At 46.6% G+C, this 15,632-nt stretch overlaps 3 protein-coding genes across 3 annotated transcripts; 1 reads left to right on the top strand and 2 right to left on the bottom strand.

Moving 5' to 3' along the window:
* Window positions 1-1,111: 1,111 nt before the first annotated feature.
* On the bottom strand, window positions 1,112-1,912 carry N7509_000113 (uncharacterized protein; the record flags this gene model as incomplete). Its single annotated transcript, XM_056624760.1, has 2 exons — window positions 1,112-1,231; window positions 1,679-1,912. Coding segments are annotated over 2 exons (354 nt in total), but the record flags the coding sequence as incomplete, so codon positions are not given.
* A 3,265-nt stretch (window positions 1,913-5,177) lies between these two features.
* N7509_000114 (DUF2841 domain-containing protein) lies at window positions 5,178-6,936 on the top strand (the record flags this gene model as incomplete). The annotated part of the gene is made up of 4 exons (XM_056624761.1): window positions 5,178-5,349; window positions 5,398-5,919; window positions 5,987-6,154; window positions 6,215-6,936. 4 exons carry the CDS (start codon window positions 5,178-5,180, stop codon window positions 6,934-6,936), a joined length of 1,584 nt encoding a protein of 527 aa, XP_056494862.1.
* Window positions 6,937-11,117: 4,181 nt separating this feature from the next.
* On the bottom strand, window positions 11,118-11,730 carry N7509_000115 (uncharacterized protein; the record flags this gene model as incomplete). The annotated part of the gene is made up of 2 exons (XM_056624762.1): window positions 11,118-11,289; window positions 11,429-11,730. 2 exons carry the CDS (start codon window positions 11,728-11,730, stop codon window positions 11,118-11,120), a joined length of 474 nt encoding a protein of 157 aa, XP_056494863.1.
* Between the last annotated feature and the right edge of the window lie 3,902 nt (window positions 11,731-15,632).

The following is a 15,632-nucleotide window of genomic DNA, read 5'->3' on the forward strand; positions in this document are numbered from 1 at the left end:
GGCGGACCACCCAAGGATTGTCTTCGGCACTGCAGGATATGTTTCGCTCGCCTTTGTATTGTAATACTGCGATGGTTAGTATAACCGTATATACGCTAGTAGCAAAAGGTTACCCTAACATAGGCTTAGAGCAAAATGGACAGCAATTATCCACTGGATATAGTCCTGGATAGTATTCCACGCGCACCGTGGATGTACAGAGATTGACCATATCATCCAGGCATTGTCGGCCGGCGATGCTATCCAACGTAGCCACTTTGAAGAGTGCCTCCCTAAGCCTTGCGCGTTCTGGAAGATATCTCTTAATTATTTGAAATAAGGATGTTCTGTCGCACTCTGTAAATTCGTTTCCAGAGATGTATTCGTCATAGGCAGAATCCCACTAATCTTGTATGAAAGTTTTCTTCCAAGCCAGGCGGAGTTTTGATTTCTTGCTACAGAGACTTGTGCGCTCAACATTAAGATCAGGATGTATTAGAAGCTGTCCTGATATTTTAGACGTCAAGAATTTAATTCTCTGATCAATCATCTTGACTACTTATGTGTCCTCAAACGCGGCGATAGAAGCTGCATCCAGTTTCATTGGGACATTGGGTTCTCGACGATGAGCCATACTTTGCTCCATATTGAGGCACTCATAATCTGGCTCTAAGTCATAGACGAGAGCCTGAATGTCCAAAGATTTGAGCACAAATTGTATTTTATGTAAGTATCATGATTTGATGGTCGAGGGCCTGACCGCGGGTAGCTTCCGATGCCTTGGCTTAATGGCATCAGTAATGGTGGTGGGATTGAAGTAGAAATCACTTACGATCAATGCAATTCGCAACATTCGCACGGATTCCATGCACACGAAGCTGATCTTTGAAGCACTCTCGCTGAGCCAAGCTTGTAAAATTATGCCGTAGAGACGAGAAAGTCAATGCTCTTCTGGGAAGAGGGCCATTCGGGGTCACCATCCCAAGAAGGAAAATCCTAATTTGCCCTCATACCATTCAAACATATACGATTCCCTCCATTTCGGTGGTCTTACGGCCAGAACATCTGCCACTGTCCTGAGCCCCTAAAGGCGCCATCGGTAACTCCATGCACTATTACCCAGAACACAAAGTTAAATCCAAGAATCGGGCTTTCCTGAACCAGTTTTTGGGTCTTCAAATAACAGATCAGCCACGAAGGATCGGAAGAGAATTAGGGCCTTACAGATATCTATCGTCTTGATAACGCTTTCCTTTCAGGAATTGAGGATCATTCGTCACTCAAAGCTTTACTTCACCGTCTCCCGAGCTCCACTTTATGTTGAAAGTGAGGTGCTATCAATTTTCCATCAGTTCAGGAATAGTTCTGAATTTGGAAAGGAAAAGGGTAGGTGGGCGGGGTACAAACCATGTAATAAAGACACTCGTTGGTGTCACGATAGTCACTTGACTCCACGACAGCGCCCGCTCTAGAGCCTGAGCCAGCGAAGATCGCAAGAGCGCTGCCAGTTTGAACCCTAGCCCGCTCGTGTCTGTAGTCATACCAGTCATCCCCATATAGTCCACGAAGAAGGTACTCTATATCCTTAGCCGTAACCATTTATCGTTTCCGGGGTTTTTTTTTCTCAACTTTTACTTGACGGTCAGGTCCTGCCTTATGTACTAGAATTGGTCAGTAAATAGTTTAAACAATCAGTTACACGTGCCTCATATTCAGAGCATCTTTCTTGACTGGACCCGATAGGGAGCGAGAAGTTTCTCGCTCCCACCTCGAAGTAAAATTGATGAAGTTTAGACATGCAGATTTCTGCGAGGGCAGTTTTTTTTCTTGTAGCAATGTAATCTTCTGCAAAGGATTTTAAAAGCTGCGGGGTGGGATCGGGCTCCTCTTTGGAGAAGTTGGCGTTGTTCGCTTCGTTAAGAGAAAGTCCCCATCTTTCGTGTATTGATAAGTCTCAATGATCCAAAAGAGTATGAAAAATTACCTACAGTGCCTAATTTAATGCTGTTTCTCGGGGAAAAGAGGGTACCGTTAATCCACCTGGGCGGATTCAAGATCTTGAGAGTAAGGACGTGGTAGGGTATCCATGGGTTGTTGTGATTCGACCTTCTCAAGGCTTCATGGTATCCAGATAAATCAACCAGCCGGGACGCGAAACAACGCGATTATCTGAAAGATAAGCATTCTGGTTCTGATATGGGATTTTGCAGGTGCCATCCGGCAACTGAGAACGAAATTCAGAACCAGCTTTAATTTTTGAAAATCCCGTAGATATGACATGGTGAGAGCTCAGTGAGTGCTCGGTCATTCTCCCTGATTAGTTCCTGATTGTTCACTAATTACTTAGAGGGTGATCAAAAGTTTCTATTGTGTACCTGGTCTAAATTTGGTCTATACTCAAAGTGGTAGTCGACCCTGCTTATCGTTAAATGGTCAACAAAGAGTCGCGTAGTGTCTGGAAGTAAAATCGCTTCCCCGGCTGAAACAGACTCCAAGAACATCTAAGTCTTTTTTTATACTTCATCGAGCACTATTCCATGCGGGGATCTCGGGGAATTGGCTGAGTCTTGATGTTTCTCGTAAATTGGGCTAAAATATCCAAGTGTAACTCCCACTATATCCGGTCGGAACCCGTCCAAGCGCCTGTGCCTGTCAAAAGTACCCGCGGGCCTGGTCCATGCAATTATAAATGGGCACATGAGTGAAGTCAAAAGACTAGCCTCATCACAACGACACCAGGCCGGTCCGGAATGGGCTGGTCCCTGCGCAAATAAAGGATTGAGACCCGTGGGCTTAAAACTCCTCACTCAGTAGTTGAAAATCAAGCGAACCAAATTATATACATGATGGACGTGTATCCTATATACAATAGATTTCTGTCCTTTCAAGGTTGGTGGGTTCTCTCCTTGATGCGGTATGCATATTTTGATGAGCACTTGCAAATTCCGCACTATGAGAAAAAGTGAGAAAAGACTTTGACTGATAATTTTGACTACTGGTTGTCCTCCAGGTAATGATCCATAGTGTGAGGTGCGAACATCAAGACGTCCGTGCTAAGGTTCGTGGTAAAGGCAGAGTGGTTCTGCTAGCGAATTTAAGCCTTCATTCTCGGTATGAATTCCAATTTTTGTTTTCATGTGAATCTTCTCTGTGCTAGTATGTTTACTGGTAGGAAAGGGCGAGACAGGCTGACATTAGTCACCTCCCTGTGTATGCGTAGCGCAAGGCTTCTACTTGATGGATATGGCTCGTTGAATAACCTTGAAACTTGATTCGAAGGGTTTCAGTAACCGACATACCCACTAGACCTGCTGTAGTGAGCCAAAGTGTCAAATATTGGACTGCCAAATGCGAACTATGCTTCTCAATAAGCATTTGTGCGCACTTGAGAAGTCATGAAATCATCATTCACCTCTGTTGTAGTTCAGAGATTTTCATTGTGTTATTGTTCAGAGGGAAACATCAGGCTATATATATACAACGAGGAGAAAAAGTTGATAGGAAGTCAATTTGGTTCTTCGTATAGATATCTCGGGATTAATTCCGATGGTTCAGCTTGGTTCCTGATCTGCACCAGCCTCATATCACAACAGCCTCGTCAATACACCCACAGGTGGGAGGGGTTGGGGCGCTACCTCTTAGCTGGTGGCATGAGTGTCATAGCTCACGCTTTTGGTAATCGGGATTTGCTAACGCCTTGTGGAGGCGTCGGTTTTATCCCGCCGACGTGTCATATTGTATTGCATGAACCGGATTGTTAGCTAGGATGTAGGGGGTGTTCCTGGACAGCCCTGCGCACGGACTGCGAATCCGTGCGCTGCAAATCCTCGTATTCTACCCAATCAAATATTCCATAGCTGATTCGCTCTCCTTCTCAGTGACTGGCTCTTCCATTATTCCTACGCAAAGAAAATTGCATACTGACATACTATTATACGAATTATGTGTAGGGTGGAGGAAACCCTACCTGCGCTGGCGATTCTTGCGGCGTAAGCCGAATTGTTTAAGCGAACTGAAAAGGAAAATGGGCTTTGCGGATTCCCAATATTCAGACATTATGCACACCCACCAAAGGAGTACTCGTCGTAGTCAGATACAAGATAATACCTCAGCCTTATGATCAAGCCTAATTATCCACGACGAGTAGTCCGATGTCACTGATGTTTTGGCCCGTTTGACGTGAACGTTAACGATAACATCGACAGGCACTGCATAGGAGCCTCGCGCTGTGACGCAGGGATCGCCACTGGAGGCTTGAGCTAGTTCTCCGCGAGTCACCGATTCGTCTTGGTGCATGCATAGTTTGCGCCCGCCAGGAAGGATCGACGCCCGGGAAGATATTCCGGCCATTGAAAACCTATCATAAGGTATTTTTGTCGTCTTATCATGGATATAGTCTCAATTTCCAAAGTCTGCTTCATGCATTATCCGAGGCAAGGAGATTGTATAACGGCGCAGAAAATAAGAAAACTTTGACTACTTTGGCAAGGTCGCTGTTGCCATTTGTGCGCGACCAACAGGTGATCCACATTCCAGCCCTGTTACATTCGGCCAACATGAAGGCAGCCTTTGACATACCAAATGGCATGGGATTTTGGTGCAGCGGGAATTTTTTTTCTTGGATTTCTTACTTATTTTCTTTTCAAAAGTCTGCTTTCTGGTTGGCCAAGTCACAGAAACTCCTTTCAAAGTTGCTTCACAGACCGAATAGCTGGGATTTAGCTCTAACTTAACGCTTGTACTTTTTCTATTGGCTCGTAGATGTATCATTTCCTCTCATGCAGTGGTCCTCATGATACGGCTGACGGAATGAACCGTGCTAATGAGAATGTCAGACACAACAGATACAGCCGGCCCTATATATGTCTAGGGTAGATTCCACACCCCAGGTTTTGTCAGATCTGGCAGTCGACACCGCTGTTCCTTTTTGCCTCCTCACTGTCAGCGTATTTGCGGTTATTCTGAGTCTACGGCGGCATTTTTAGCCTGAGAGCTCTCCCATTTTCGCATCCCAGTTTGGAATTTCGCTAGGCTAAGGGTCAACTAAGACAGCTTTGGGCACAATTTTGGTTATAAATAGAAGTGCATAGGACTTTATCTCACGAGATGGTAGCCATTTGTGCTGAATTATAGATTTAAATATGCTAACTGCTAGTCAGGAGAAAGCGAATCTACCCGCGGCCGCAAAATTGAACAAAATGCCATCGACACAATTTTTACTCGTATATCTCGACGAGAATAGAGAAATCCGTCTAGAATCTTCTGGGCCAATCGCGGATAGCTGCCACACGGTACTATCCATGAAGGTGATTGATGCATTTCTGAGAGCTGGTCAGATGTCTAGAGAAGTCTGCATCCCCAACCACCAAGGTAGTTATCACTATCATCCTAGCAATGATCTTAATTGATGATAATTAGCAGTCGAGACCAGCGTAACACTTGCCCCTTGTCAAAAAGAGCCAGACACAGAGAAAGGTTTTTCTCATCCATCGATATCCATCCAGATGCATTCTGGAGGCACCAAGCTTGCGAATAATCGGCTCATGAGACAGCCTATCACCGAGGCTGCTAATTTTCAGCCTGCCTACAATGAGCCGTCACCATTTTTCCCCAGTGAAACTTCCGAATATAAATGGCAGGGTTTTTCCAACGAAACATACAAGTCTATGGGCGACAAGAAAGCCGCGATATCAGTCAAGAACCATGATCTCTTGGCCCTTTATTATGAAAAGGCCTTCGAGAATATCCAGCAGACCAATTGCCGGACTCTAGCTAAAGCCTATGTCAAGCTTGTAGAGCCTCAGAAACAGGTGAATTACCCATACAATGGACGTAAGGTCATCGCAGGTACTAAAAGACAACTTGATCCTAATGAGACTAAACCACCGTGGTGGCCCTCGAGAGTCACCCATCGGGAGCCAGATCACCTTCCTAAATTTGGTAAGCCCATTATCATAATGTAGATGTTAAGGTAGCTAACCTGACAAAGAACGCATCCAGCTTCTAGTTCATATTCTTTGTGAGCTGCGCACCAGCCACGGGATTTCGGTTGCAAAACTTAGAGAAGCCGATCAGCAAGTTCGCCATCACATTAATCCACCTGAACGATTGCACATCCTGGACGAGTTATATCGAGTCAGGCAACAAGAGGAAGGGTTATTAGACGGACACAATGGTAGGCTTTATGGCATATCCTTCAATAACGAGCTGTTTTAACAATTACATTCCTCTGCAGACGAGCAAACGACGGCTTGGATCTCCCACGCAAATTTTCCTGGGTCTTTAGAGGCTCCTAGCCAGACAAGCAATACTTTCAACAGCGGCCCTATCCACACTATTTTCACTCGAGATAGAAAGACGCTGGACCACTCAGCATCACCATGGAGCAATCATGCCCTCGGAAACAAAATTGTCAAAGATGATAAGAAACATATGATCTCGTTAAAAGCCGGTTCTGAATATGGCTCTTCGGTTGCCGCTCGACCTTTGAAGAGGAGACTCAAGGTTGCAGAGGTCCACTCAGCAGCTCGGCCAAAGAGCTCTCTTCTTCCTACGCCCTATCCCCTTCCTCCTACTGTTACCGAGCAATTATCTCTTGTCGACTACTATGACCCGGCTTTTCTGATCCAGACTCTCAAGCTTCCAGAACTCAGCCAATCGAAAACCAGCATGCCAAATCAATCATTGCAGCATCAGGAAACGTGCGACATCTATCTCCAGAATCCCACCTTCGACACCTCAGCCCAATACTGGCCAATGCTGGATCCAATCTGCCATCTCACCCCCAACATTGGTTTACCACAATCCCAACCACTTGCCCCAGATCCACATTTTAATATGTGGTTTCCCCCGATGTGGATTGATGGCATGACTGCTCCTGGAACATCAGCCTGTTCACTCCCAAATCCAATAACACCGAAAGCTGAAGCGGCTTATGTCCCGACTCGGAGTTTTTAGCTTAGCCTGATGCAGAAATTTCAAGGCATTCGTGGTCCTCAGTATTATCTATAACGGATCGAGCTTTCGACTTGGATTCTGTATGAGATCGAAGACAGTATCTTCTCTTTTGCGCTCTTCTGGCTTCCCTCTCCTGTACTTGGCCTCTTTTCGTCATTGCTGTTTTGTCTTCTATCATATTTATTCCCAATAAATGTCGGCGTGAGCAAGCATTCAAGATTTGCAGGATCTGTCATAGTTCGTCTGATCCACTTGCCTCATATATTAGGGTTGGATTCTTCGTGTGAGATAACACGCTACGTGCCGTACTCAAAGGTACTTGTCATCCAATTCTCCATATTGGTTAAGATCACGTAAACGCTTGGTGGTGCCATTAGTCAGCGGTTGGTGCGACAGCTTGGATGAGAATGTAAGAGATTTTTTTCATGATGATGGAGTTGCCTGGTTGAGTGATTGAAGGAGACTTCAATCGACTTCCTGGTCGGACGGGAAGTGTGATAGTTTCTTGTTTGTGGCCATCATGTCAGCGCTGTCGTTTAGTCGGGTCTCTCTCTCTCGTACTATTTTATTTCTTGGCGTGCATGGCTGTTGGGTCTCCATGTAAATTAGAGATCTTGTGTATGAATTATCACGGACAACCTCGGTATATCGCATCCAATGGTCCGAATATCGCAATTTCAGTACTTTCAATGTCAATGGAAGGCAGCTCCAGGTAGCATCACATACCCGAGATCCTTTGTTGCATCTTTGCTTACTCGGGCTGGTATTCAGGCTCAGAAAGCTTCACGCCACGATGCAAAAACTTCTTCACGGTCTTTCGTATCTGATCCCTGGTACCAACGGCCGCCGAAATTAGATAGAAATTAGTATATGTGAAGCTGAAGCCGGACTAAAGTAGGACCACGTACCCATCACCAGGGTCCTGCCTTGTTCATCACGAATGTTCGGTATCCTCTCGATCTGGTCTCCCGCAGCCTCGACCGAGACTACGCTGAGATATTCGGGTACACCTTGGTAAAAGCAAGCTCTTTCATGTTTTCCTATTGGCGTCGTATCATGTGCAAGCCCCTTTTCAACATGGATTGAGATGCTAAGGAATCTGCATTTATATTTCCGTCGGTACAAATATTGTTTCCAATTTGAAGACGAAGACATACATAGAATTTATCTATAATATTGTCCTCTAGGGCACCGAGCAGATTCTCGGCTACACTGACCAATTTTGACTTGTTAGTGTACCGGTTGACTAGGATGCGGGAGCGGAAGGATCTTCTCACCGATTGATTCTATCTGCCATACCAAATGCAGCCGGCGGACCTGGAGAGTACACGTATCATAGCCATGTATCATCTTCTTCAGATAGGGGATTGTTGCAGCGATCCCGAAACCACTTGCAATCAGTAGCACGGTTTCAAACCCGTCAACAATCTCACTAGTACCGTGTGGACCTGTGAACATGGCCAGAAATGGTACAGGACAGCCAGGAGCGCCAGCGGCAAGACTCACTAAGTCTGATGTCATGCCACCGCGTGGCTGCACAAATAGCTCAATCGTATCATGTCTTCCGCGCGACCACGATGTAACTATGAAAGGGTGCGTTTGAAGCCACGACAAAGATCCGACGGACGGCATCCACAGGTTGATATACTGGCCCGCATCGATCTTGATAGATCTGGGCAGAACCAGACGAATGTGGGCCGCTTTTCTTAGCTTAGGATATGTCAGAGATCCTTCTGGGGTGAAGGATACAAAGGCCCGCGGAGCACCGTTGCCCGAAAATAGCCCGTTCGTGTAACATAAGTTGACAACCTCCAGGATTGTAGTCAGGGCCAAAATTACCAGCGGCACGTAAAGGTACAGTCTTGGCAAGCGACTTTGGTCTGGAAGATGTCGCCACGTGCCATATAAAAAGAGAGCAGTCAGGGCTTGGTGACATCGGAGGAAGACTTCGTAGCACCGTCGCCGAAGCCAGGGGAGCGAGATGAGGGCAAGGGTGGCCAAGGAAATTGAGCCCTATCAGTGTTAGTCTTGAATTCATGACAGTGAGAAGGAAACTTACAATTAGGGTAAATATGTTCCGTATTGCCCCAAGAGGAAAACTGAATCCCCGGCTCTGGCAACCCGCAACCACGTGAAAAGAAAGGAGAGCAACAGACATCCAACCTGTTGCGTGGTGAATCTTACAGCACGTGTGCCAGGTGATACCCAGAAGGTCAGCCAAGTACCCAAGGTGAGTGGCCGAGAGGGGAAAATTAAGGTTGATAAGAGCCAGCTCTCTAGCTCGACGGCCAGCTTGGGCGACAGAGTGTGTATATAGGAAGACCGTAAAGATATTCACCACAGTGTAGACAAGATAAATGACGAAATTCAATCGGGACCAGGGGCCCCAAATACGATGCCTGTGGACGAGAGCAGGAAGTGTGAGGTGCCGAGAGATCAGGACAGAGCAGGACTCGATCCAGCCAATCATAGTGGTTCGGGTCTGGACTAGGAAGAGAGCTAAAAAGCAGCCTCCCGCAGCGATTGCATAAATCGATGACAAATTCATCCTTAGCGGGATCTCCAATTACAATGGACCTTGGAGGACGGCATATGAGGGGAGAGCGGACCTCTTTTAAATGAAAGCCATTAACCACGGCATCGTCATCTCCCTATTAGCGATACCTTGCAGCGAAGGCGGAAGCATCAGGAACAAGAAGCAGAACACTTCAGAGAGCATCGACTAAGTGTTCCAGTGTCACAATTCCCCAGTTACTGCAGACATCAAAATTAATGAGCTGCCCTTGACAGTGCTTTGAAGAGAGTGTGTCAGATAATGAAGGCTATTCAAGACTCACAAATACATCCCTTCTTGCACTGAATCAACAAATCAGAATCTTCAACAACCGATAATGGAGTGGAACTGCCTTAAAACTGAGGCTGCTTTTTTTCTTCTGTTCGATGTATTGTGAGCTTCTTTGCTATTCTCAGCGATTCTGAGCGCGCGACTTTATTTCACATAATGACAAGTACATACATAGCTAGCACCGAAAAGGTGCTGTATGGAAGCATTCGCTTAAACATAGAGGCCCATAACAAGCAGTCTGAATAGAGTGGTGAATTAAAAGGGGGAGTGCAGTAAATCAACGGACGTACGAAGAGAGTCCGCATTGTGTGTGCACAAAAGGAGGCTGGGGTTCCGCTTAGCATTCTTAATCGTGCGAGTTGAGTGGCGAAATCCACACTTCTTACTTTATAATCATATTTGATGCATCTTACTGGCTACAGTAACACTTGGGGATAAGTTGCATGACTCTAGACTGAACAGTTGCAGTCTGCATGTACATTTCTGGTCTCGGCGTATACAAAAGTGTGGATTTCACCGGTCTAACTTCATACGAAGACCACTCATAGCTCAATATTTATGGGGGACAATAATATGATAGCACACAAACAGAGAGATATATTTCCCTTGCTCCTTTATGTCATTCCTCTTGAAAAAGTTTCTTGTGATTCTTCATAGCTATAGGAACGGGCTCGGGGCTCGAGGAAGCGCGACTGAAATCCTGGGAGTAGAATTGGAAGTATGCAGAACTACGGTATCCTGTGACTCCTCAGTCAGGGTATAAGTAGCCAATGTGCAGTCGAATCTGTGACCATCGCAACCCATCGGACTCACGGCTGGCGTACACCCGCAAAGGAAACCTGCGAGATGACCACCGACAGATACGTGTCATCCACGGCCCTCGGCTCTGATTTCCGCTCCAGGCGCTATCTTGAGTCTTTTATTACAGTACAAGATATAACTAGCTTATAGGTGGCTGAGAATTGAGGTCATGGAAGCTATTTGAGAAATATCACAAGACAACGATTTTAGAATTTCGCCGTGTTTCACAAACATGGCAAATCACATTTCTGTGAAACTTCTAAATGAGTCGTGCCATCGACAAGTGTAAAGATTTATTACGACAAAAGACGTATGGCTCCGTGCATGAATCAAGATTTCTCGATGTGATAGTAAGGAAGGTCGATGTTTCCCAAAGCCGACATGACATTTCCGTGGAATGCATTCGCTGTCCGTTTTCGATGTCAAGCTTCCAGCCCGGTGCATGGTCTAAGGAGTGAAAGTGTTTATTTTAGCACAAGATACTGGACAGTAATTGCAGTGGCTGCATTAGACTTGCCTGGCTTGATTGAGCTCTTTAGCGGGCACTGTCCTCAAACGAAACTCGTTTTCTTTTCCGCTGCGCATCCAAAGATGGTTTAAGACACGCAACTGCCTTTTTCATGTCTTCTATCTCCGTTCTGAGGCTTTCGATCTCAGAAGCAAGTTTTCTCTTGAGCAGGCGCTTCGTTGCCTTGCTTTCTAATTCTCTATATATTTCTGTCAGTGTTGCTCTGGACTTCAAATAGACGTCTCCGGTACACTCACTTCAATCGATCGTCAGTGCTAGCATGATTTGTTAGTAAAGAACACAAATTGCAGGGCATAGAGGTAGGAATATCAACTAACAGTTCGATGGCAGGACTTGCATTTCTTTGCCGCCCAACCGATAAGTCGTCAACTGCCTTTCTCTTTTTCCATGACTTAGATAAAGTATCGTGTCCGCCGCTCTTTCCAGATTCACCATCCTTGTCAGCTCGTTTATCATCTCTTTTCGTTTTTTTCACGGTGGACGATCTATGTCGGCGTGTGATCGCATCTTCCTGACAAGCACTTTCCTCTGTCGAACTTTGGTCTTCCAGCACCTTGGTCAATCGAGCCCGATATTCGCTGTATCGGGGAATAGATGATTCAGAGACACGTTCAGTCATCTTAACGGTTGCAACGACTAGAAAAAGCTTGAAAATAAGACTGGGAGGCTTTTGGAAGATTGAAATGTTGGCTTTTCTCCTGGAAAAGTACCGAGTTATTATACACTGAGTTATTTAAGTTAGTTTCGGACTTTTTTCAAGCGAGCCGTGGAACTATCATATTACTCATATTTTTCGCCGGGAATGTTCACCGCAGAAACGATGGATGGGGTGGAGCATTCAGGCAGTCATCTCTAGTAGAGCCAAGGCATTACTCAACGTTTATCGCCAGACAAAATGGTGGGGGTGTAAGCATCGCCAAAGTTCAGAGCATGCATGCACAAAGCTACATTAGAAAATTCTACAAACACAAGTTCGAGGCTGTGGGCAGTCGATTTACCAAATTCTATCCGCATGCTTTCGAACTTGCCAGCCAAGTTGAAGCTATTTCCCTGTCAACAACGTTGATGAGGCATTTTATTTGTCAGGCCTAGACCCAGCAGAGCCAAGGGTCCAGGTGGGGCGTGCCACTCCACCCGCTACCCAGCCCGAACGCTTGAAAATTCTTATTTCAACGTTGATCAACCGCCTCAACGCCCAGCGAAATTAGGGTCGCCCGCTGCAAATTTGAAGTCAAAATCTCTGGACTCGGCAAAATGTACGCAAGTGGTCGCTGCCGAAACCTCTACTCAGAATAGCATAAAAGACGCTCTTTTCCCGTCGAAATGAAAAGCAGGACTTTCCTCCTCACACTCCCAAGCCACTCGGGTGTTCTTCGCAGGATAAGATCTGCGATATCAAGTGTTCTTCGCAGGATAAGATCTGCGTTACCAAGTGTTCTTCGCAGGATAAGCTCTGCGTTACCAAGTGTTCTTCGCAGGATAAGATCTGCGTTATCAAGTGTTCTTCGCAGGATAAGATCTGCGTTATCAAGTGTTCTTCGCAGGATAAGATCTGCGTTACCAAGTGTTCTTCGCAGGATAAGATCTGCGATATCAAGTGTTCTTCGCAGGATAAGATCTGCGATATCAAGTGTTCTTCGCAGGATAAGATCTGCGATATCAAGTGTTCTTCGCAGGATAAGATCTGCGATATCAAGTGTTCTTCGCAGGATAAGATCTGCGATATCAAGTGTTCTTCGCAGGACGGGCTCTGCGTGATCAAATGTGCCTCGCGGGGCGGGCTCCGCGTCAACAAGTGTGCCTCGCAGGAGAGTGCTGCGTCAACAAGTTCTCCGCAGGAGACCGCTGCGTCAATAAGTTCTCTGCAGGAGAGTGCTGCGTTAAAAAAGTTTTCCGCAGGAGACCGCTGCGTCAATAAGTTCTCTGCAGGAGAGTGCTGCGTCAAAAAGTTTTCCGCAGGAGACCGCTGCGTCAAAAAGTTCTCCCTCACAGCCAATGAGCCCTGTGTTGTACAAATGTGCTCCCTCCCAGCCAATGAGCCCTGTGTTGTATAAATGCGCTCCGCGGGGACCTCCGCGACATCAAGAGCCTCCGCAGGGGACGCTGCGAAACCAAGGGAGACCCGCAGGAGACCGCTGCGTCAACAAGTTCTCCCTCACAGCCCTGAGCCCCGTGATTGTATAATCTTGAGCTTCCATGCAGCCTTGAGCCCTGCGTTATCAAATTTGCGCTCATTAGGCGACCCGTGGCGCCGCGGTCCTCGTCTTGATCCTCTGGCCATTGCAGGCACCTCTTCGTGGTGTCAGAGACTAGTATTCGGGGGAGTCCTCGAAGAAGCCAAGACCTGCTCCAAAGAATCGATAGAATCAAGAATCCAACAAGATATGGTGTAAAATGAGTTCACTTTTGTATGTAGATTTCGAACAATGCACTTTGTAGCGCTCAACCATGCACTGAACTTCAAGAATGGACATTCTCCTCCACGTAGTGTGAATTAGAGCGTCGAGTCATGGCCGGTAGCGGGGTGGCCAATCTGGATGGCGGCTGTAATCCAAGGTAGTCTATTTGCGTGAATGCTTGTCTCTGCTGGCTGGCAGTGGCAGCAGGGTTTGCCTGGATGTGGGGAGATGCGGAGTTTCGACGGTGAGTGGGTGGTGTGCTGGGGTGTTGATGGTGAGGGCATGTTGACGATGAAGACATGTTGACGGCGATTGACGGTGGTTGACGGTGATAGATGATATGTGGATGGTGTGTTGATGGTGGGAATTGGAGGTGAGTGACGGTTGAGAGTTGGTGATGATGGTAATGGCGGCGGGATCAGTGAATGAATGGTGAATCAACATGTGCAGTGACTCCCGGGCGGTGAAGTGGCGGCCAACGGTAAACACCCATCCCCGTCATATTGGGGATCTATGTTCCTCACGAATGCAACAGTTGATGAAAGGTGCGAAATGATGATTTCTACATGTTGGATTCGATATGATAGTAAATACTTCGGTCGCTTTTCTGTATGACATTCTCTCGATTCGAGCTTCATCGCGTGCTCTCTGGCCATATTCTGTACAATATCTGAAATGGTGTTGCCGTATGCTGATTTGATACCTGCAATATATATATTCCCAAACCATTCCTATTAGGTACATTATCGGCGGTAAAATCGGCAAAGAACTATTAGGGTACTAGCGATAGAAAGCCTCATTCTCCTAAGCATATTTCAGTTATCATTTGGACTCGGCCTGACCGAATGAAGGACACTTCTGGAGCTCGAAACGCTGATCTTGCCGGATGTGTGCCCAGAAGAACGCGCGGGTGTCATTACTTGGAATGTGGTGGATATAATAAAGCAAAAGCAGCGCCTTAGGATTGACCATATGCTGATTTCAGTATAAAATCATGCGTGGTCTAGTGGAATTTCTTATTTGCTCTCTGTAGCGGCACGGGTTCGATTTCCGTAGGGCGCATCAATTGAAATTGAGTCAGAACGACGGGACTTGGACTTGCTCATGCGGCCCACCCGAATTCGCAGCCCACTATGTGTTTCCGATTCGTTTCCCGAGCATTCGCTCTGCGAAGTAATTTTTACCCTTTGCCATTTCAAACGAGAATGGCGAACCCACTTTTGCGGAGTCGATTGACCTTCCGGCCAAAGTCAGCAACCGGCGGTATGAAATTGATGGTCATCGAGGATCTGCCGCACCAGACTCATCTATGGGGGGCCAAGGCTGGGTGCACTGGAGCGTCGCGTAGAACACCCGTCACGCCCACTTTGAGAGTACCACCAGCGGCTACGTTCGAAGTCAACAAGCACGTCTTCTCCACTAATATCACAAACCGAACTGGCATCTTTCGTTGGGCCATTGTGACTGTCTAGGCAATCGATTGGCCGGCGAGGCTACTTCTGCCGGCGGGTTCTGCGACTCGGTGAAAGCGAGGAGGCATTCGGTCGGCGGGCGGCTGCCTTGAGAATAGCATCTGAAGAAAAAAGCCAATTTCATTACAGCGTCTTGGCTATGGTTAGTTGTCTTCCAAATTATTCTGGAGATGGAAATGTACTTAGTTAAAACGATCGTTTTTGGTGGAAACCCGCATCTACGGCATTGAATTGGGGCACTGGTCACGTGGAGTCCAGGGTTAAAGCGATTCCCAGAGGAACAGGAAATTTTTCTTTCGCTTTTGGAGGTCTCACGTACCACCGCTGTCTCACAAGGCGCTAGGTCTAAAACGGCTAGTTTGAGCTAAACCGAGGCAAGTTGTCGGAACAGAAATGTACGTCCAATCAGGTCCATGGGTAGTTGTCTGAATTGTTATGTCTGTACCCATACAACCTGTATGGGTGTGAACATGACTAATCTCGGCTAGTCTATAAACAGCAAACTAATACACATCCTGACAATACTGAATCCCCACCGATACTGACACAAGTTTAGTTTCAAATCACCGTACGTGATGTCAGGGCAGGGAGTAACTTAGCTCGTAATTTGTCTACCCGCCAGGGGAGAGGCAATCAAGTAAGTATGTAGC

This window comes from Penicillium cosmopolitanum, assembly GCF_028827165.1.
Source record: "Penicillium cosmopolitanum strain IBT 29677 chromosome Unknown utg000001l:1.0-706529.0:1.0-706990.0, whole genome shotgun sequence".
NCBI lineage: Eukaryota > Fungi > Ascomycota > Eurotiomycetes > Eurotiales > Aspergillaceae > Penicillium > Penicillium cosmopolitanum.